At 37.9% G+C, this 22,374-nt stretch overlaps 1 protein-coding gene and 1 long non-coding RNA gene across 9 annotated transcripts in view; one reads left to right on the plus strand and one right to left on the minus strand.

Moving 5' to 3' along the window:
• The window catches only part of LOC106180677 (uncharacterized), a 57,172-nt gene that overhangs the window by 17,215 nt on the left and 17,583 nt on the right, over positions 1-22,374 (minus strand). For 5 of the 8 annotated variants that reach the window (XM_087005919.1, XM_087005922.1, XM_087005920.1 and 2 more), the window contains 6 exons: positions 12,193-12,312; positions 6,082-6,171; positions 5,658-5,738; positions 5,204-5,311; positions 4,379-4,961; positions 2,290-2,460 (listed from right to left, as the gene is read on the minus strand). In XM_087005919.1, coding sequence (XP_086862045.1) covers positions 2,290-2,460; positions 4,379-4,961; positions 5,204-5,311; positions 5,658-5,738; positions 6,082-6,171; positions 12,193-12,306 — 1,147 coding nt within the window. In that variant the 5' untranslated portion in view covers positions 12,307-12,312. Of the gene's footprint in view, positions 1-2,289; positions 2,461-4,378; positions 4,962-5,203; positions 5,312-5,657; positions 5,739-6,081; positions 6,172-12,192; positions 12,313-16,689; positions 17,440-22,374 lie in introns of those variants that run through there. The other 3 variants (XM_087005923.1, XM_087005917.1, XM_087005916.1) reach the window with 3 other exon arrangements.
• Positions 7,924-9,414, plus strand: LOC147763310 (uncharacterized). The gene is made up of 3 exons (XR_015333083.1): positions 7,924-8,156; positions 8,594-8,733; positions 8,918-9,414. It is a non-coding gene; the product is annotated as an uncharacterized LOC147763310 (long non-coding RNA).

A 22,374-nucleotide genomic window follows, 5' to 3' on the forward strand; every position in this document is an offset into this window, starting at 1 on the left:
AATATATCATTAATAGGCCAGCCTTTAGTCAAAATTCACTAGCTTCTCACTGACCATCAGAACAGCCAAGTCAAAGCATAAATTTCCAAGGTTAGAAAATTATTTCTGGATCTACAATCTGTCCAATTTGATGACAAAAAATCTACTTTTGAAATATATAGAAATTCTCTTTATTTCAGGATTCCTCCTCCTTCATATATAGATAAAATTGCAATTCAAAAGTTGCAGGATTTTGTACAAAGTGTTAAAAAAACTGGGGAATTCAAGGGAGAGAGAGGGAGTGAGTGGGGCATGGGGCAGAAGGTCCATGAGCTTTATCTGCTCATTAAATCCCGGACAAATTTTGTCCACCAAAAGACACCAACATTTAAACTACCGGAAATAGATTACTACAGATGTGACTAGGACAGCTAAATCACACTAGAACCAACGTAAAATATTTCATATCACATTTAAATAGACTAGTTTTGGTTCAAGCAAATCCATTTGTGAATCTCCTTTCAAATAGGGTTCCATAACCCTTACCTGTACTTCAGTGTCTTCCACCTGTACTGTAATACAGGGGTCCCGCCAGGTGAGGATCAGATCCACCAAAAGGTCTCAATTAACTTTACAAGATAAGCCCTTTACCAAGAGCATGTACGTCTGGGCTTAATGAATGATAATAGCGCCATAGTATTTTCATAATGAAAGTCACCTTCACTGGTTGTATTTACAGTATGTTTTGGCCTTTTTCCACAAAATCAGCACTCCAGGAGAAAATGAAAAGAATCGTGTGCAAGAAGCAGCACAAAAAGTCACTGCAGAATACCCTTACATGCTATTTTTCCTGGGAATATTAAATAATACTTCAAATCAACGCCAACAATCTCTTTACAATATATTCTTAACCTTTACCTTGATCCTGTTCCTTCCTTGTTATGACATCACACTAACCATAAATATCCAAGTGTGTAGCTTCTTCCGTAAAAAATTAAAATCCTTCATGTCTTTTTCCTCCAGTAATGACTGTCCTCCATCTTTCCTATTACTCATACTGGGAGATTCATAGAAAATGTAATTATGCAGTCAGCCGAGTGGGGTGAATAGGCTCCTGCTTACAGCAAATGCCACAGCCGGGGTTTTACAATCAGAACAGGGGAAAATCTAACAGTATTAGCCTTGTATGCCATCAATATAAATCCTGATCATTTCAATTACTAGTATTGATCATCTGAGCTATAAAAACCTTCCCCAAAGTGCTGCCTTATGTGTGAGGCTGGATATCTGGGGCGTTTTATCCAAACAGAAGAGAAAGCTCCTTAATTTCAATAAATTTTAGCAAATTTAATATTTTTCTCACCACACTGAAAAATATTTATCATTTAACAATAATCCATTATAGTAATGTAAGCAGAAGAAACCTGCCTCCCGATCTACAAATAATTTCGAGAAATCATAAAAAATGTGAAAAACACCAGGCATAAATTTACCAACCACCTTGCTGAACCTACTGATAATAATAAATCACACAATGCCTTCACTGTGATATTAAATGTCAAAACACCAGAGTTCTATTTTCAAAGCAAAGGTTGCCTATCTCTTTGACCTTTAAAATGAAAGTATTTAAGGCCTCCAGCAAACAATGCTCTCTTGTGACAGCCTATCGCAATATCAGCTGTAATGTTTTTTCGCTACAAGGGGAGGAGGTCATATTTCCAGTTGAAAGTTCTATCTATCAGGGAGCATTTACACAAAAACAACACCCTGCTGAGAAAATTGTAATAAGTCACTTATATTATCATCTATGATGCAAAATACCCTAAAAATACAAATTGGTCTCATCTTTCCTATTTTCATTACATCCATACATAAATCCATATAAAATTTGAGAGCACTTGGTTAGGTCTGTAGTCAGTATATATGTGACAGGCCCATAGCAATTATGATAATTCATGCTTCATGCAATCATTTGTTACCTCAAGCTATGTTCAATGCTGCTGCCACATATTTTATATCATATGTTTGTGTCAGCTGATAAAATCAATAGACGCCCAATTATTGTTATTTATTCATCTTTATAATTTATTTGAAAATTGGTGAACATCAGTCTATTGATTTCTTCAAAAATTAAAATAGAATAAAATGATGTTGTGATCTACATATATATTTGTGATCTAAATATATAAAACAACGATGACAAATAATAATAATAATAATAATAACCCCACTTTTTCTACAAGCACCAAAGTGATCAAAAGTCACATAAACATATCAACTATCAAAATTTACTTCTCAATTCAAACTCACCGTTCATAACTCTCTCCTCCCTATCTCTGGCTTGTTTATCTCTGGCCTGGCCACTGTTCTGATTGTGGTCAGTTTTAGCCTTATCATCTGACCATTGGTCATCCTCCCCCCACCAGGACGGCTGACCGTAGAGTGGAGTCCCTTTCTTCACTGTTGCCAATTCCTCTTCACCTAGAACATAGAGACCAAGTCAGGAATGTCACAACTGTGTTGTTGTCTCTTAGTTTACTTCTCATGATCCGGTACTGTGTATACAAACATTCCTCTATTAAGAGTAGTGATTGACTGAAGAGGGCGCTTTCCAAGATGAGCTTTTTCTAGCTAAAATAACAGGGCTTTTCAAATGTATGCAGTGGTATTACTACTGATATCCTAGAGTGTTTGCTTTGTGAGGTTCTGATTTACAAAGTAAAGCAAAATCTTTCCTATAGGTAGATTGGAAAAGTTATTTTATGTCTGCTTATCCTTTCAAAGAAATTCAAAACAGTCAAAATACATAAAATTTGCCCCCCATTTCCATAGGACAAGAGACGTACTAGAACTTTCAAATCTAAAAGAGACAGGCATAACTTTCCAGGCAACACATCTTGCACACTATCCTTTTATAAAAATGTAAATGAATACAGATTATATTGCCACTGACTGGGCACTTGTTAAACAACCTACAGTGCTGAATAAATCTATATTAAACCACTGGTTGCTTCTTATATGAATGCATCTCTATCTCCAAGTCCTTCTCAACGATAACAATATTATACTGTTAAACATCCAAAACTAAACACAAAGCTTACCTGCCATAAGGGATGACTGTGGTTGTATTTAAATCACCATCATATTAAAAATACATAACCCCAAAGTATCAAAATATCCAACACTTCCAACTGGTTTGCCCTTCAGATTCCTTTCCCCAATCAACTGAATGCCTAGCATGTTATATGAACCCTATTAGAAATGCTGAGGCCAGGGCTTCCTTACTTACAGTATCAAGCCAGTATAATGCATTCCAGTGAAGACAGTGCACACTGCTATAGGCCAGGTTTCCTTCTAGCTAGCAACAAAAGGATGTATCTGGTATCTGGTTGTTCAGACAAGGATATTTTAGAACGGACAGTGGGCAAACACACAAGACAGATTAACCAGGCATGTTCTATAAATGATGCAGAGATGACATGGTCTTATTGAATTTGCAAGCTAGTCCAATTTCAAGTCCTCAGTTGGTCTTTAGTTGCCCTCATCTGAATACACCTTAACTTTTCCCTCCTGTGAAAACAGCAACTGCCCCATACTTAAACAGAACCTTGTTTAAGTGATAATAACAGAAGGTCCCTATATCTGTATATTCATTCAGTACAATGGGCAAGTCTGGTAGAAATGCACTGCGTATGTAAGTCCAGTTCAGAGCAGGACAGACTTATATCATAAAATAAGTGCTATACCACAATAGTTAGTTCAGGTGTGAATGCAATCTGAATATTTACCAGACAGCAGTTAACTGATATGGTGAGGATACTCTGTCTGCTGTTTAATGTTCATTACTAAGTGGAAGTCCACACATAAATCAGACCTGTTCGAAAGAACCCCCCTTTTGCCGGAAAGGTCCTCCCTGGATAAAATTTAATCTAGGTTTCTGTAGGTTTCATGGCAAAAGGTCCACTTTTTCTGCAAATGACCCCCCTCCCTTTTGAGATCACTGGCTATGGGCCTGCAAATGCCCCTTTCGACCTCTCTCAGGTAGAAGCACTCTAAAGAATGCCATTTCATTGCTCCCTATCTGTTTACTGCAGTATACCTGTGATTTACTTTCTAATATGATGTACATCACAAATGTGATGAAAGTGTGCAACAGACATAGTTCATTGGTAGCTTAATAGACTCCCCCTGCATTACATTCAGATACCAGTGAATCTTAATTCAAAATGTTGGCAAATTAAAACCGACTTCTGTTTAAAAATCAGTGAAATGCTCAATACATACAAGGATGAAACAAGTAAATACATTAAAAACCAGCTAATAATCAGCTAATATTCTATCATTTTATAAATGTAATGATGTACTGGATTTGCTCCATTTTTATGTTTTAAAAATCTACCTGTCAAACTTCTCCTGTGATCTAGCCTGGCCTGGAATGTGGTAGATGTGCCGTCTGATTGCGCGGGATCTTTTCCCTCTCCATAATCAATCTCCTGTGTGATACTGAAACCAGGATGTGCAATCCTTTCTAAACTTGGCACAGACTGTGTATAGCTTAGGCCGCCGTAGAGATATCGAGATCTGGACTCATTTCCTGGCGTAATCGACCCAGACATTGTTCTTGACTCCCCAGTGGAGTACGGGATAACTGGACTTCGTTGTTGCATGGCACGTAGATTAGTCTCGCTCCTTGAATAATTTGGATGGAATGATGCTGAGGGGTTGGCAGATGTCCTTGTCGAGACATAACTATTTTCATAAACTTTCTCCTGAGATTTGCTGCACCTTAACCCATTACCGTAGACTCCATTTGTGAAAGCAGTTGCATAATCATGTGAGCGTCTCCTGCGCATCTGCCATCGATTGTACGTTCCGTGTCCATTGCATGTGTGTGGGACTGGGTCGTGTTTTTCATCTGTTGTGTCTCCGAGTTCTGGGTTTCCTCCACAGGTGTGCTTAATGTCCTGTTCTACAATGCAGCCCTGCGCAAAAAAAGAAAATAACGTGTTACACTCTGTAAGGTCCATGAACGAAAAAAAATTATTATGAGAAAAAACACAACGTGTCACATAAGATAAAATTCACAGTAAAACCAGGGATGAGACTTATCTTCTCTGAAAAAGTCTGGGGGTCCAGGGTACACGATTCACAAAAAATGATCCAAATGACCTGACAAAAGTGAGAAAAGTCTGATCAATGTAAAACACACTATTGTCTTCATTACCTGACATTCAGCCATGGGCGAGACTTCCTTACTGGCCCATGCAGGAGGTCTGTCAGGTGACATATGTTCTCCCGTCCCATCTGTTTCCTCTATTCTGAACACCATAGGATGTGCACAGTGTTAAGGATCTCATTATCATAATTATATTGTGCTGTCCTCACACACCTTAGAATGACTTGATGCTACTTAAATATAATTTTGTTACTGTTAAAAGACCTCAAACCTCCTTATTACTTTCTCAATCTATATTATTCCATTTAAAAATAGACTTGCCTATTTCATCTCCTAGAAAATCTTTTCAACCTGTGATGTTTACTAATAACAGTATTAAGAAAAGTGAAACATTCATAACCTTTTAATATATGTAAATATATGCATACACCTACCAATGCATACATAAACATACATGTACATAAACAAATATATCATATAATTAGATGCTTGTTGTAAGGATATCATAGCCAAACCTTATGGTATCTAGGTTTTCAAGAGCTACATAGGTCTGTTCTGGGATCCTTGACTCATTCACATATGTCTGAAAAGAATTAGTAACCTACATTACAATGCAAAATATACATACGAGAAACTTGTGTCCATGTCGTATTATACTGTGAACACAAAACAACTAAAAAATGCTGCTGACTATAAATATGATAACGGTTACTGTTTGTATAGTAAAATAATTACACCTTAAACACACTTAAAATGCCTTTAGAACTTTATATAATCTTTTTCAATATGATATAATAATAATAAGTCAAATTCTCTGGTCTATACTTGAGAGAATGACTCAAAAACAAGAAAATTAAGTAAAAGACCGTCCTCCAATGGAGGTTGAACTCCTTGTTGTTACTGTTAATAAAAAGTTTGTAACTCACCCCATTCAGACTACTGAGATCTCTGATTTTAAACTTTTTTGAATAATGATCAAAAGTGATAACAGCATGCCTTTTATCAACACTTCGTGACTGAAAATAAATTAAAAAAATTAATGGATTATAAAAAAATAAACGCCACCTAAACAGAGCACTTGCTACTAAACATTAAAAAGAGCTCTTTCACTTCTCTTATTCACTGATAGGCTTTCCCACCCCTACCTATACAATATAGAAGACCTGCTTTTCAAAGAAAATGGTTTCAAATAACAATGTAACTGGGTCATTCCATGTCAACTCACAGGGATCCTCTTGCTGAATATGATACCCAAATACTACATGAAGGAAGCGCACAATTTTTACGAGATTACAAATTGTATTTTATTGTTTGGTTCCATTGCCTTGCTTTCAATAATTAGAACAGGCACTCAAAAATCGTAAGATGAAGTTAAAAATTTTAAATTGGCCGAGTTCGCCCCCTGTTTAGAATATCCTCACAGCATTATCTGCAGTTAACCTTCCTACGATTTTCAATGTATTTTGCAATATAATTTTCAATCTGCCCCATGAAGAATTTTATTAATCTAGAGTGGGGGAGGAGTGGAAAATCCCCTTGGGGCCACATACAACACTATAAATGCGAAATAAATGTTTATCTAAAGTAATCCCCATGGATTTGATTTTTTATACATACAATCAACAGAACATTTCTAATATAATTTCTCAAAACAACACCAGAAAGCAAATTAAGAGTGCGTCCATGAGAAAGCCAGACAGATCAGTCAGAAGGCGGCAAGGTGGGGGTCAGCAGATTTTAATAATTTTTGGTGTGGTAAACCATCAAGATGAAAGATATTGTGAGCCACTGGCTTTCTTATTTTGGATCATTAGTTTTAGAGATATGGGGCAAGGTCTTTTATTGGCAAAATAAAGCTTTTTTAGCTCTAGAAAAGTTATAATTTTAAATATTCTTTTAAAAAATCATGTACATCATAAGGAATTATTTAAATAAGCCATATGATGGGTTGAGGAAAGACCTTTAATACCCAGTACAAATTTTTCAACATGGCGGGTACTAGGATTATTACCGGTGTGGCATGATAGACCCGTGCCATGACGAAACCGTTCTGCACATGAGCACTGAGGGTAGATTGAAAGAAGTAACTTCCGGTATGACAATGTCGTCCTAAGTAGGCGCTATGTTTGCACTGAACTATGATTTTCCAATTCATAATTCAGTGGTTTTCGTCATGAGAGAGCATGTATTTGATAATCTTATTACTACAGTATACGGGGGAATGTTGGAAGTACTGTTGTACTGTACAACTACGTACTGTTAGTCAACAGACTGCTACCCCCGCGTGAATAATCCGTCAGAACGGTTTATTCACGACGATGGTTTCTTCACGTGACACCGGAACAACTGTGGAGCAAATCACATCGTCTTTACTGTGTTAAAACATACTGCTTTCTTAATTTTAAGAAGATCTCAGAAGGAATGGTGTGCGCCAGAATATAACAAGAAAAGGACCATAGCAGCTGGTCGTCCTTAGAATGTGCATTTTTTTGTTGAACCACTTCAGACTGTTGTCAGGCTTGGGTTCCCAGCTCATCGATTTAGTTCTGGATGTTTGTTGTAAGGTAAGTGATCATATATATATATATATATATATATAAACAGACAAAGTCAGTTCTGCCACTATTTCAGGTACTATCTTCTATGAAGTAATAACCTACCGCTTTTTCTTTGTGTCAGTGGTGGAATGCATATACTAGAATAAGATACACTAAAAACTCAAACCAGTTTAATTAATAAGTTTGAATATTATTTAGTAATATAAAGAATATTAAGCAGAATTAAAAGACGTACTGGTATATTTCAATTCACAGAATTTTACTTGATTTCTGTTTAATGGTAAACATGCCTGCTGAAATGAATTAACTGTGTATCTAACTTATGAAGTATATTTTTACATTAAATTCTAGGGCTTTGTTACATGTGTTAGCATAACACAAACAGTTAAGGACAACTGAGCTTGTAGACAGCTTCATTAGAAATTTCCTACCCAGAATCAAAGGTATGTAACACACATTCAGTTTCAAGTTTTGGCATTTTAGGGGATGTTACTTGTGCCAGTTTTTTATATTTTAGTTTTATATTCACTATGCAGATTTATGTGTGTTTACAATGAAGTTGAAGTTAACCACTTAGCTTTATGTTACCTTGTAACACACTGTGCTTCAATTTTCAAGACTTACATATTACACAGGACACTTGTAACTAAAAGTACTTTAGTAAAATCAGGAAAACTTTGCAATCCATTATGTTGTTCATGTTGCTTTGCAAGGGGGTGTGACAGACAATTAAGCTGATTACAACGACTGAGCCTGAGTGTGATACTCTGCTGAGATAGATTGATCCTGCTACAATAGTTTCTATTCTGAACACAGAAAACCTCTGTTATTGTAAAGCATTTATTGATGTTATGTTTATTTTTCAAATTTTACATCCTAGGCCTGGATGTGAACCTTGACCTGGACAATCTTACAGACAATAATAGAAGAGTCACCTAAAATTGCACTGGCAAATTCATCAGATTTGGATGTGAGCACCCACTCTGTAATGCCTGGAACACTTCCACGGAGAAGAAAAAGGTTTACCTTTTTTCATTTGTTTCTTTTTCTATCATAAAATTCTGGTAGCTACAAGCATGCATATTTGAATGCATTTTCAATCATTGTTTTTACTTATGGAATATGTTTGATCGGAATATTATTTAGTCATTGTTTTTATACAGCAATTAAAATAAGTTATTTTTAACATATTTTCTTTTGACAGCCTGTCCTGCCATCTTCAGGTAGATGCAGTAATGGATATCCTGGCAAACCTTTATTGGACTTAGAGCCACCTTGGGACAACCCCCCATAACAAATGTTCATATTAGGCTTGGCAACCTCAATCAGTTTTGTAGGAAAGGAGGATTGGCACCAGTGGATTGACAAGTATTGACAATTGACAGTTCTGTCACACTAAACTATAGTGGCATGTTGCTTCAAGTTACCATACTTATTCTAAGATTGCTGAATTATCATTACTGTCTTAGGAGACCCTAGATCTCTCAACCAGAAGAAGAAACTTGGGAATCAATCAGTTATAAGATTAAAATCTCTTGAACACTACCCATCACTGTTGTGTTCAGTATATGGAAAAGATGACCCTGATATTGGAACCACTTGAGATTCATAACTTGCTTTCACTCCTGTGAAAAGTAACTGCTTTGTCCTTTTACTGTCCAATTAATAATATGAAAGTAAAATACTCCTTCTGTCATTGTATGTTGAGGAGGTGTTTGGGAGGTGGTCTCTGGTGATTTCCTATGTATGGGAGAAATGAGATCGGAAGTGCTTGGGTTGTGATATTCTGTTAAATCCCTATGTAAGGGAAAGATGAGCTCGGGAGAGCTGTTGGGATGTTATATCCTTATGATTCCTTAAAAAGGGAAAGGTGAGCTTGGAAGAGCTGTTTGGATGTCATATCCTGGTGATTCCCTTTGTAAAGGAAAGATGAACTCGAAAGAGCTGTTTGGGAGGTGGTCTCTGGTGATTTCCTATGTAAGGGAAAGATGAGCTCGGAAGAGCTGTTTGGGATGTGATATCCCAGTGATTCTCTAGGTAAGGGAAAGATGAGCTCGGAAGAGCTATTGGGATGTGATATCCCGGTGATTCCCTAGGTAAGGGATGATGAGCTCGGAAGAGCTGTTTGGGATGTGATATCCCGGTGATTCCCTAGGTAAGGGAAAGATGAGCTCTGAAGAGCTGTTGGGATGTGATATCCCGGTGATTCCCAATGTAAGGGAAAGATAAGCTAGGAAGAGCTGTTGGGATGTGATATCCCGGTGATTCCCTAGGTAAGGGAAAGATGAGCTCAGAAGAGCTGTTAGGGATGTGATATCCTGGTGATTCCTTTTTATACATAAAAGGAAGAGATGATACAGAGGTTTGGTGAAGAGAGGGTGTCCTCGTGTTTATAATTTATTTATTTAATTATTTGTTTATGATGTTTGTAAATGATTGAAGATGGTTTAGAATAAAATTTGTGCGCTAACTGCATCCATGTGCACTTCAAATGTTGTTTGTGTTGTTTTATTATTAATGTTATGCAGTGTCGGTTATGGTCTAGGAGAATTGCCCTTATCAAACCATTGTTTGAATTCCTGGCTGTTAGTCTTTGATTAAATTTGATTATTGGAAAGTATTATCTCAAAATGTACTGATATCTTGATTTTGGATGTTTGGTTTTCTGCTAAAATTGCTAAAGTTTGAGGTACTTTTTTAATATCTTCTATTGTGTTTAACACGCTTTTTAAATTTTGTATGATGAGACCAATATATGCTCAGGATCCCTACACAATTTTATGGCTGTCAACCCTGCAAAAAGAGAGATATGAATGCTTGAACATTGCTTGGTAGAAAAGTGAGGTTGGGGGTGGGGTTATAAAAATTGGCGTGGCTCGTTAGTTTGTGGGTTAAACTGAAATTAAGTAACATATTCTCAATGGCAAATGGCTGGTTTAAATAGCTTAATTATCAAATTATTTAAAAAAGCCATTAGCTTTGACATATTTGCTCATGAAGTGGCTTTATTGACCGAAGCTGAATATCAAGCCAGAAATGGCCAAAACATTTAATATTATATTATAATTATATCCAATGATTTCTTTTGGGATTGTTGCCTTCAATGTGAATATCTTCTATGTGTGCAACTATATTATGAATTTAGTTGAAATCTGTTGACCCCCAACTTGCCACCCTCTGACTGGTCTTATCATGGACACACACTTAAAAAAAATCAAATCAACTAGACAGTAAACACCGACAGGCTTTATCAATTTCTATATTTGTTTATTTCAAACAGTGTACTTTTCGCGCATGCGCAGTCGTTTGCTCATGAAGGGCGGACATGTGACATCACATTGCCTTATAAGGTTCTTTTTCTAAATATTCCCAAAAATCACAAAAATTCCCATGAAAGTAAGATTTTGGGAGCATTCCAAATAGATGTTATTTTAGTAATGATGGAAAATTTCCTTCACTACAAATTTGCAGGACTAAGAATTCTCAGAGCAATTTGTAGGCATTAAAACACAAATTCATATTCATTATCCTCAAAGCACGACAGCAACCCATTCTGCATTGGATCCTATATATAATTCCAAAATCATCGCGCCAACTATACGATGGCTGAGCGTTGTGTCATATGCCATTCCAAGGTAAGGAGATCTATATTAATTTGGAAATGTACACAATGTAAGAAAAAAATCCATCAACAGTGCATAGAAAAATGGTGGAAATATAGTTGTTCTTGTCCACATTGCAGATATGTTGACTATAACACGATCTGTATGCAGGACCCTAGAACACACTATGAACAATTTGAAACACCTGATGACCCAGAGGGTTATATATAAATGCACTCACATCTCCTGCTAAAGCAGTCTGAGATGGCAGGTCAAGCGCAATGATCAGAGGCCGTATTTTTTACCTCTGCCACTGAGGTTGTTTACAGTTATGGATTAATTTTTGGAATTTCTTCTCAGGAGAGATCTGAAAGGGGCTAACTTGGGAATGATAAAACATAAATCAATAATAAAAAGATCTGAGTTGCCTGGGCAGGGGTCTCTTTGACCACTGAGTTCAGCAAAGGTATCTATTCATGGGTAGTGAAGTGGGGGAAACTGTAGGAAACCCAAATGATATCAGTTGTATTCTTGGGTTTATCAGAAGGTTTTACAAAAAAGTATAAGATCAGGCAGAAACGACAGTTAATCTCTTTAACAGGTACTCATCTATACACAGCTTCAAGCAGTATGTCAATGATATTACCCTACATTATTCCTTGTAAAAACCTACTGCATACTGCTGATCTTTTTCCTTTAGTGATTACTGGGAGATTACATAACACAAACAATGCAAATGAAATATCTTTTAATACTGAATGCTAAGAACTTTTAGAAGGCTGCCAAAATAACATATTAGTTATCAGATATTCAGATTTGCATTTCATCAATAGTGAAATATATTAAGAAGATAAGAATTAAATAAAAAATCACAAACCTGTAACGATATATCACACTCATCTCTGCCAAGGAATACCATACTGTGTTTGAGCTTGTGAGGCACACCATTGCGATCCACCAGAGCCCACTGTGGCATCTCCTGACCTGACATCTCACACTGAAACCAATCAACATAATGAGATATTGAAATAATTTACAGGCTTGTCTTGGTAGGTACAGGTGACATATTTTACCCTTTTTCACATGAGAAATTTCCATGAATGACACCTGGATAGCCAACACAATGCATGTCTTGCACTTCAAACAAATGGTCTGTGCCTCTCCCCCCCCCCCAACCCAAACCCATCATCGTAGGCTTGATTTCAAAATATATCGTTTCTGTGAGTCTCTGTCGAAAAGCAACTGGACATAAGTTACTGTTGTTCAGAAAAAATGATGGAGTCAAAATGTCTTCTTCGGGGTTGTCCAACAAATACAATGTTGTTGTAAAACACTGGAAAGGTATCAGCTCAATCTTAATATGCCATAAGTACATTAGCTGTGTGCTTTATCGCTTTACAGCAGTTCTATCAACAAGACAAGAACAGTCCAATCATTATAGTAATGTAGAGTATCAGTGTCATCTAAATGGGACATCTGACTGTATTTATGCCATTCCTACTGAAACAACTGGTAACAGCAAATATGATATATATCACAATGATGACCTATAATTATTTTTATACAAAATGAAATCAGAAAAACTCAGTGTATTACAATGAACTACCTGAAGTCACTTTCCATTTTATCATGGCATCATGATCTAGAACCAAAAGCTACAAAGAAAAAAACCTATGCAGAAAGTCTTTTAAATTGCTCTGTTCTTGGCTAGCAAAAGTCTTTAAGCCCCTGGAAATTCTTCCACAGCCAGTTTAGGCAATCCATGTGTTCAGTGCCATCTGATTCCATCATGCATACCAGATACTTACATAGCAGCTTACTAGTACTTATATAGCAGTATAAAGCTACATATACATGTAGCTGTCTAAAGATATAAGGCAAATAATTTTCAGAAGAACAAGAGCATGCATACAAAGCCTGCTAGTTATCTAAGCTGTTGGGTCTACAATGAACATACTCAAACCCTGTCTGCAGAATCACATGGCACAATCATGATCCCCTGTTTTCCCAAATACAAGCCATGTAATTGTTGTTTCTGAGTCATATCTTCTGCAAACAAATTTAATGGTGATATAAAAATTACAGCACACTGAACTTTAACTGATCATGAGCAAGACTCTGACAGAATTTGCATCAAATTAAGAATTTCAGAGTTGGAAGTGGAATAATTCACATCAACTGAAGATATGGCAATATAAACATCCCTAGATAAAGAATCTAATGTCAATTACCCTGTGACATCTTGGCTATATAAGACCTTAAAATCTTCAATTAAATTCACCTGTAACCATTCATCAAATAATCACTACTGCTTTTGGTGGAATTCTAATATTTGTGGACACACAGTATAAAAGCAGAGTCATATTTGTCTTACCTGAACCTCTTACTCATTGTTACCAATCTGACTGTTACCAAACCTGAATCAACACAACCCCACCTACATTTAGACTGGGTTCCCATTCCTGGATCAATCTAACAGGATCAATCCATCTCCGAGGGGTTTCTAGCCAAATTGCTTAAGCAGCTCAGATTTCTGGCATGCCTACCAAAGCTGCTAAACAACAGTTAATTAATCCCTAGCAGCTTCAGTAGGCATGACAGACATCTAAGCCATTTAAGTTGATGCAATTTAGGGAGAATCCACTTGGAGATAGTTCAATCCACAGTTAGTATGATACGGTCTGGGAATGGTCCCTTACAAATTATATGCTTCAAGTAAACCCTTCTACAAGGTTTTTCAAACCAGAGAAGATAATATTACCAATCAATATGCTACACATTGCAATCATTTTGTACTTGTATGGAACTCTTCCTTCTGGACAGACTCACATACGTATGTACACATTTTAAATCTATGCCCATAACATAATAATATTAATTATTATGTTCTGTCTTCAAATGGGCTATATGAGTATATCACTAATCATACATATCATTGTTCCTCATTAGTGTGAATAACATCCCAATATTTGTAAATATTTCAACTACAGTTTATGACAGCCTTAAAAATCCATAATTCAGCAAATTGTCCTAATCATAAACCATATACACTTACATATAAATATACGCAATTCCTTACATACACAAAGCATCTAGGTTGCCTTATACCCAATTACACCAGGTATGTCCAGGTGCCAATATACCTAACACAACAAATCAAGTGACCAGAAGATGTAAACTTATTCATCAAATCCTCACACGGAGCCAGGAGGCACCATGGCATGAATAAACCAGGCTAAAGTTTGCAAATTCCAAACTTTGTTTGAATCAAATATTAGCTTACTTCCTGGCCTCTATGTACAGCTCCACTGGGTCAGTTTATGGAGACCAGGTCAGACAGAGTGGTTCATTACAGAAAGAAGGTTTTGTGGCAAGCATTAAACATGCTATGCTTTAATAAACTTATTCGGAATAATGGCACATATCAGGGTTCTATTATACAGCATGCACTAGTTAACCTGACTATGCTTACACATTGAGTTTTAAAAGATTTTGCTTCTCTTAATATACAGACATATACAGAAACAGGCAGACAGGCATGTAAACAAACAGACGGACAGACAGACAGACAAATGGGCAGGCAGACAGATGGCACATTCAATGCAGACACACATATTTGCAAAATTATAGCCTTTAAAGTACTTGAATGAAATCCTAATAGAGAATCTGCCAACTATAGTAAATGTTAACACATTTTCTGTGACAACCAACCTATAAAAAACATTTACTTAGGAGACCTGGTTTAAAATACAGCAAATGGATTTATTGTCAGATCAAGTGTAATATGCACCTTACAATATTATAAAAGTAGTCTTTGTAGGGGGGAGAAGGATGAAAATTCCTGAGTGGGATCGCATACTTTTCAATACAAATGTATAGGTTTGTAATGCTCAGCATTTGTACTGTAGAGTATAGACTGACACGCCTCCTCGTTTCCTTGTAAAATCAGCAGCTTTTCAGTATTCTACTAGGAGTCCCCATCCAAACTCACTTATTCTGAACAATCCCTACATTAAAGCATGTCAACCAAAGTATGCCAGTACCTCGTAGCCTGCAGGACGGACCTGTACAATAAGCTACCACCTGTCAGACATTTAAATGCTAATACAAAGCCACACCAAGCTGCGCATTTCAATATTTTTCATCTTTGCCTTCACTGATGATGTAATTATCACAACATTTTCTTTCAAAGATATATCACAAGACCCCTAAAAAAGACCTTCACCCACCTGTTGACTTCTTGAACATTAATGCCAACACCTGAACCTAACTCTAGTGGGCTGATTTATACTAAAATATTTACATAGCTTATCCTTCACTGCTTGGCTACACACACTTGTGTAGCATTACTATTCTGCAAGCAAGTCCTTTTTATTTAATCCTTTTTTTTCTTCTTTTGGTCCTTGGTTTGTACGACAGATAGCAATCTACTAAACAAACAATTAGTCATCACAGTACATAACCAACCACAAGATACTCCTGAACATGTCTCTATTATGAACATACAATGATTGTAATTTTTCTTTTTACCTCATTCTATACGCGCAGATACAGATGTATAAAACATATCATTACTGTCATCACATGCACTACATGGGAATAATGGAAATTCATTGTTCATGAGAGCAAAATACTTGTCTCCTCTATATAATCTTGAAGACACATTTGTGGTTTGGCATTTAAAGTACCTGTTTGCTGGAAGGGTAGTCTAAGGCTCTATTCCCATAGATTTTAGATCGATCTATCCCCGCGGGGAGTCTCACTTGATTACTTTCAGATAATCCGACTTAAATGGCCGTCCCGCCTACTACAAGCTGTAAGGGGGTAATTAACTTTCGTGTCTGCCCGGCTGACAGCTATTTAGCGTGAACCCCCAGGGAGTTAGGTCGATCTAAAGTAGGTCGATCTAATCTATGGAAATGGGGTGTTAGTTTTATCTTATTTTGATTTGTAAAGCCAAAATAACTTGAATATTTTTAATACAAAATTATTTCTCAGCATTAAGAAAAATGAATTATGTTTTTTCTAGCCACTTGCCACACTGGATATGGAATGTGATCTAGATTAATGTTGACTAGCAAGGGACTTTAGATTACGGATTTGTTAGACTTTTGGATATCATAAATTATTTATCAACTATGAAAGAATAATTATAAATGCCCCACCCCACCATTAAAAGTGAAATAAGCACTTTGTACTTTAGAAAATGAGTGTAAAAAACATGCTACGCTATGCAGGATAAAAAATTCAACTAAACGGTTTCATCTTGAATTTAAAATCTTTAAAAAAGATTCATATAAATAACAACTTGTAATGTCATCAATAGCAGCTGTTACCTAAGAGTTTATCATAACATATAACAGAAGACACCTACTGGACACTGATATTTAGTTCCCCGTCTGTAAGACTGCCAAAGATCCCCCAGAGATCTCGTCCTCTTCTTTTGCCAGCTTTGGAATGTTATTCCCGCCATCTTGTTAGGAGTGATTAATGTTAAAAAATGCAACAAACTTCACCAAGCCTCTCTCAGGTTAAAAAAAAATTCCTACTTGATCGGTGAATCTTGAATTAAAGGCTAAGTTGTCTCCTGTGAAGAAAGTTCTATTGAGATTCACATATAAAATGACAAAAGAATGGCACTGTTTGGTATACAAATAGCTAGGCACCTGACGTATTCAGCAAAATGTATCCCTGCAATACACCGTAACTCTAAGCTAAGACAGACTTTTTAAGTGTCATGCAATCATTTCCGCTATCTGTCTCGCCCGTGACACAAAGACGACAATGTCAGTGACACGCAGTATCAAAGGAGACAATAAATCCATAAATCCCTTACATAAAAGTCATTTCACGAGTGAGTTCAGTTGATGCTATGTAGAAGAGTTTGCAGGTGCCCTCTCTGGCTGTCCCTCCCTTCCTAGAGAAGAATTAGAATTCCTGTCAGCACGACCTGCCCAGTTATAACATGTCCCATCAAACTGGCACTTTATGAGATACCATCAGATGGCCTGTCCCTAGCTCAGAGAAAGTCTTTATGGGGGTCACAGTATGGAATGAGACTTCTCTAATTTTGACACGACCCATCAGTTGTGTGTCTTGTCCAATTAATGAAGTGTCAGTCTTAGCTATCTCTCTTTTTTTGTTACAACATACTGTGCCGTTTCCTGAGGCACTGAGTGTCCCTGGCAAAATGGGATTTCCTCTCTGCAAAATTCTGTCCTATTTTGTATCAATCAGTGCATGTTTCTGGTGGCAATATGATACTTTCCTTGGACAAACAAATCCCATTAAGATTTCAAACGCCTTTCTTTGTCTTTAGTTCTTGATTTCACTGGTATGCAATCATTACCATTGTACTCTGCCTTGCTGGCCTCAATAATTTGTCAAGGAATCTGCTGTAAAAAATCTACAAAAAGTCCCCTATGCAGTGGTTCATCTATAAATGTCTCCTTTCCTCTCTTTGTACTCCATTTGAACTCTGGAATTTATTTTCTAAAAATGTTTCCACTAAGAAAACTGAAAATTTGTCTTCCTCTTCTCTCTGGTGGGACTTTGCTAGCTGTTGTATAAACTGAAGGCTTTAAAAAAGATTGATTGTACCAGCACTGGCAATCATACTTGAGTACCCAACTCAGCCCAATGCCCCAGAGACACAATATAGGTCCAAAACATATGGTTTAAACCTCTGCCAAGGCACTCCAAGGAAAAAAAGGAAAAAAAACTGAACCTGTTCTCACATAGCCTTTATGTAGTGAGAGGCCACAGCCCCTATGTCTGTTGTACATGAAAAGAATTTCAATGATCATCCTCGCAGGGTTCCACATCCTCGTCACCACTGTGCACTACTCAATCTTACGTGTTCTCAAGGCAACCACCTCTATGCACATGCAGCTACATGCATTCTTGAAATTGCCAGGTGAAATAAATTTAAATAAGAACTTCATGCTTAAAGGAAAATAATTACCTTAAAATTTCCAGCGTAGCTATAAGCAGCTTAGCGACAGTAATGATGGACTTCACAATGGGTTAGTCTGTAATGCAAGTCTTCAGTGAAAGGCATGTCTCCATCCTGCACAATCTTAAGCAGACTAAATGTTAAATCTTTAGCTGACTAAATGCTGTCACAACAGTAATGCGACAAGGCAGCTGTCTGTCTGAAGGTGTCACCCCAGATAACACTGAGATACCAGGGTCTATCCAATCATGATATTGAGCAATTTATAAATCTAAATGTCCACTGTGGTTAATCTTAGCAGTTGACAAGCCCAGGGTAGCTCTCCATTGACAGGTAAGTGCCAACAGTGACAGTACCACAGAAAACTTTTTTTTTTTAATTTCTTTCTTACTCCTTTGCTTTGGTTACATTTGTATTGCTCACTGGCATATCAGTGACTTACTCAGTGTATAATTAAACAGGTGCTTGGGACTAAAATGAAAGTAAACACCAGATATGTTCACCTTTTATCCTAAAAACGTGCCCAGCATTTCATCTCCCTATGATGTTTATGAACTTGGTATTCTTGTGCTACTGGCTAAATAGACAAGTGAAAAGGTTAAGCTTTTAGATCTCTTACAGAATGTTCTTGTATCTCAAAGGTGTGACATAACTGCAAGTCTAGGTAGATATTAGAGGTATTAGGTTTTTGTGTTGGAAGAAATGCTGGGAGGCACCCAGGATGTCAGAGTTTATAGAAAGTCCCTCCCGACCAGAACCAGTGTATGGGTGGGGAATACTGACTACAACGAGTCTCGGCTATGATTGTTAAGTTCAGGGTGAAGGATGGCTGCTGCTTTTTCCAATAGATAAGAAGATGAAGTACGGTAATGTGCCATGAATTTCGAACAGTAGAAAATAATTAAATTTGGGAAAAGATCGTTCTGGCCGAAATTCATGAAATGGAGGTGCTCAGAACTTCCAAAAGTTCGAATTTCATGGAATTCTGTCAATTTTGACCGGAAGTTGTCTGTTCGTCGCTAGGCCTTCTCCCGACGATCTATTTAGAGTTACCATAATGTATGATTGTGTGAGTGTCGGTAATTGCGACCAAAGGTATACACGTACTTTCACCCGATCACTGTGTATGGCCCATAGATAGAGCGGTACTGTTGTCTAGGGCCGCAAAACAGCATCGTTATCAGTAGTGTCGTTTTTCAAAAGCGATTCTGGCAGCCAGAAACTAGTGTCGTTTTTCAAAAACGATCCTGGCGCTCAGAACGGGAGTGGATGGAGGGAGAGACGGCCGACGATTAGCGTCTGCCACGGCCAGATAACCTTTACTATGGAAGCTTAGTGTTACCGTTGCTCCTTTCCGTGCACTGAAACTGAGACGACAGCCGATCAGTGTCTATGGCGCACGTGCAGGTAGCCTTCATCTGCGATAAGTGTCTTCCGCGACCAGGTTCGTTGCCTTTACCGTTAAAGTCGGGCGGAGCTTTACGCGCGAATGCGTCCTCATCTCGCCGTTCGCGGGTCGGTTTCTCCGACGCATACGTAGCCTTCCCTGCAGAAGCCGGCCTCGGCACTACGGCCTCTCCTCCGTGCAGGAAGGCTACTACGACCGCAGATCGGTATGTGCGGCGAACAGGTAGCCTTCGCCGAACTGTGTATTACTGTGTATTACGGTCTCTCTCCGTCGTGCGCTGCGACCAAGATGACCGCTGATTGTTGTCTGCGATCAAATATACTAGGTTTGGGGGGGGGGGGGGGGGGGTGCAGGGCCGTTTTTTTTTTTCGCTCAGGCAACCCAATCTTAACCAGCAGCAGCAACTAATTTCCTGCCGCATAGTTGCGTCAATGTACGCATTTGAAAAGCGTGTACGTTTTGTCATTGAAACCATCTTCAAACAAACGCGAGGTAATCTAGAGTAAACCGAAAAGGCAGTTTTTATATTCGTTCAAGGGACTGGAAGATCGTCAATGGGAGATAGTGAGCGATCTGAGCGCGACAATAAGCCAATTTCCACACTAGTTCAAGGGACTTCGTTACTATATTCGTCAGCAAGAGATCGTCAGCGATCCGAGCAAGCATAGAAGCTTGGACTTTTTGTCCATGCTAGATGGCAATTTTCATGTAGTCAGCAGGATATGGTTTGCTGGTTTGCGACAGGGGCGTAACCAGGCATACGCACGGGTACACTGTGCGTATATACTTTTTTGGCTAACCATGATATTATTCTCTATTAATCTAGTGTACTTTTCAAGGAATATTATCGAAAATCCCCTTCGATTATAAGTTAATGTCACCTGAATGTACAAATTCTCTGTATAATTTATATATGCACCATTGTTCTGACACCCTTCTCGTTTGCTTTCACAGAACTGAGGTAAACAATACTAGTTACCATCTGAAGTCCGATCTTAATCGTCCATCTACCTGGAACTTGCTTTACCTCTTAATTAGAGGGTAAAGTGCCCTTCAGCTCACAGGTAGCTTTTGTCTTGAGTGTATCGAACGCGATATTTATCTCAGATAAAAATCTACCTGTGTGTTATTTCAAAGAGCTCCTCCAGCAGACCTGGGGGCACTAGATAAATCTGATCATCGGGCTAAACAAGGAGCCAGAGAAACAAAGGAAGAGTGATTTTTCCTGCAAAGTTTCAAAGAATTTTGACACGGACTTGATCCAGCTTAACCCTCCAAACTAACGGGGTGACATGGGCAATTTTTACAAAATTTACAAACAATTAAACTTAGATATATTACAATTTTATCCTTTAATATAATTTTGGGAGGCATGCACCCGCATGTAAGCTGGGTGAAGTCAGTAAGCCCCTTGTTAAATAAATATACCCTTATGAGCAAGGCAATTTGGACGGCCGCTGACATCACCGGACGGCCTATATTTTCAAAGACGGCTAGACGGCTTGCGCTTTTTTTTAATGACGTCTTGGCTTGTCGGGACAGCCGTGGACGTTGTAAGAAATTTTCTTAGAGTAATTTGACGTACCTAGCTTTTATGATGCGTCACAGATGAATGGTACTACTTTGTAGTGTACGCTGATATTCAGTCACGACGAAACTAGTTCCTAAAGCTTACAAAACACAATAAAATGTTTCTATGAACTTTAAGATACACATTCCACGCCGTATGCAGCAGTGACAAGAGTGACCTTCATGCGGTACAAAACACTAAGCAAACTACAGGCCAATTTGTGAAATTGGACACCTTCCGGACCTTCATACGCACGGCAACTGACAAAGCTGATTGACAAAAAGGAAAATTTCAAATTTTCAGCGAGAGATCGTTCGCAATCCGAGAGAGACCAGGAGGCAATTTTCATATTTGTTAAAGAGACTTCGTAAGCCAAAGGGCGAGACGAGAACGCAATTTTCGTATCGTCAGCGTCGCAATCCGAGTGAAACGAGAAAGCTCATACTCGTTCAGTGGCTTTCGTTTGCGGCAGATCGTCAGCCGGAGATCGTTCTCGATTGTTTTTAACCCTCCATCCCTCCCCATTGGAATTTATGATTTTTAAAAATATTTTTCATTTCATTTGTACATTTCAAGGGACTTCATTAGCGGAAGATCGTCAGCGGGAGATCGTGAACGATCTGAGCGAGACAAGAAAGCAATAATGGTAATCTTTATTGCAGCTCTTAATATTGCTCTTTTGTTCTGTTACTGAAGTCTCTACTGTTAACAATGCTATTGTTCGCCTCAGCAAAACTACCGATCGCTATCTCACACCGAATACTGCGGTAAAGAAACAACAGCCCGACAGTACAACTCTTAATAGATTCTTCTGTTATCTGAATGAATGGATATAACAATGTTGTTTAGCGTCCTAAACTAACTGTACTGATCGTTAACTTGCACCTTGGGCCGCACACGTAGTACTCAGGTAAAGGTACGCTAGGGCAACATTGCCGACTGTTAGAACTTTATAAGCGCGAGAATAGCCCGGTGGCCGATTTTAAGGTGTACGAAATTCACGAAATGAAGATCGCGCAAAATTGCTTACTGGCCGAAATTCATGGTCCAGAAAAAACTCCAGACGGCCGATTTTAAGATCGTTCGAAATTCAAGAGCCGTTCGAAATTCATGGCACTTTACCGTA

Source organism: Lingula anatina, chromosome 2 (assembly GCF_051362555.1).
Source record: "Lingula anatina isolate TDL-2025a chromosome 2, LinAna3.0, whole genome shotgun sequence".
NCBI classification, from domain to species: Eukaryota; Metazoa; Brachiopoda; class Lingulata; order Lingulida; family Lingulidae; genus Lingula; species Lingula anatina.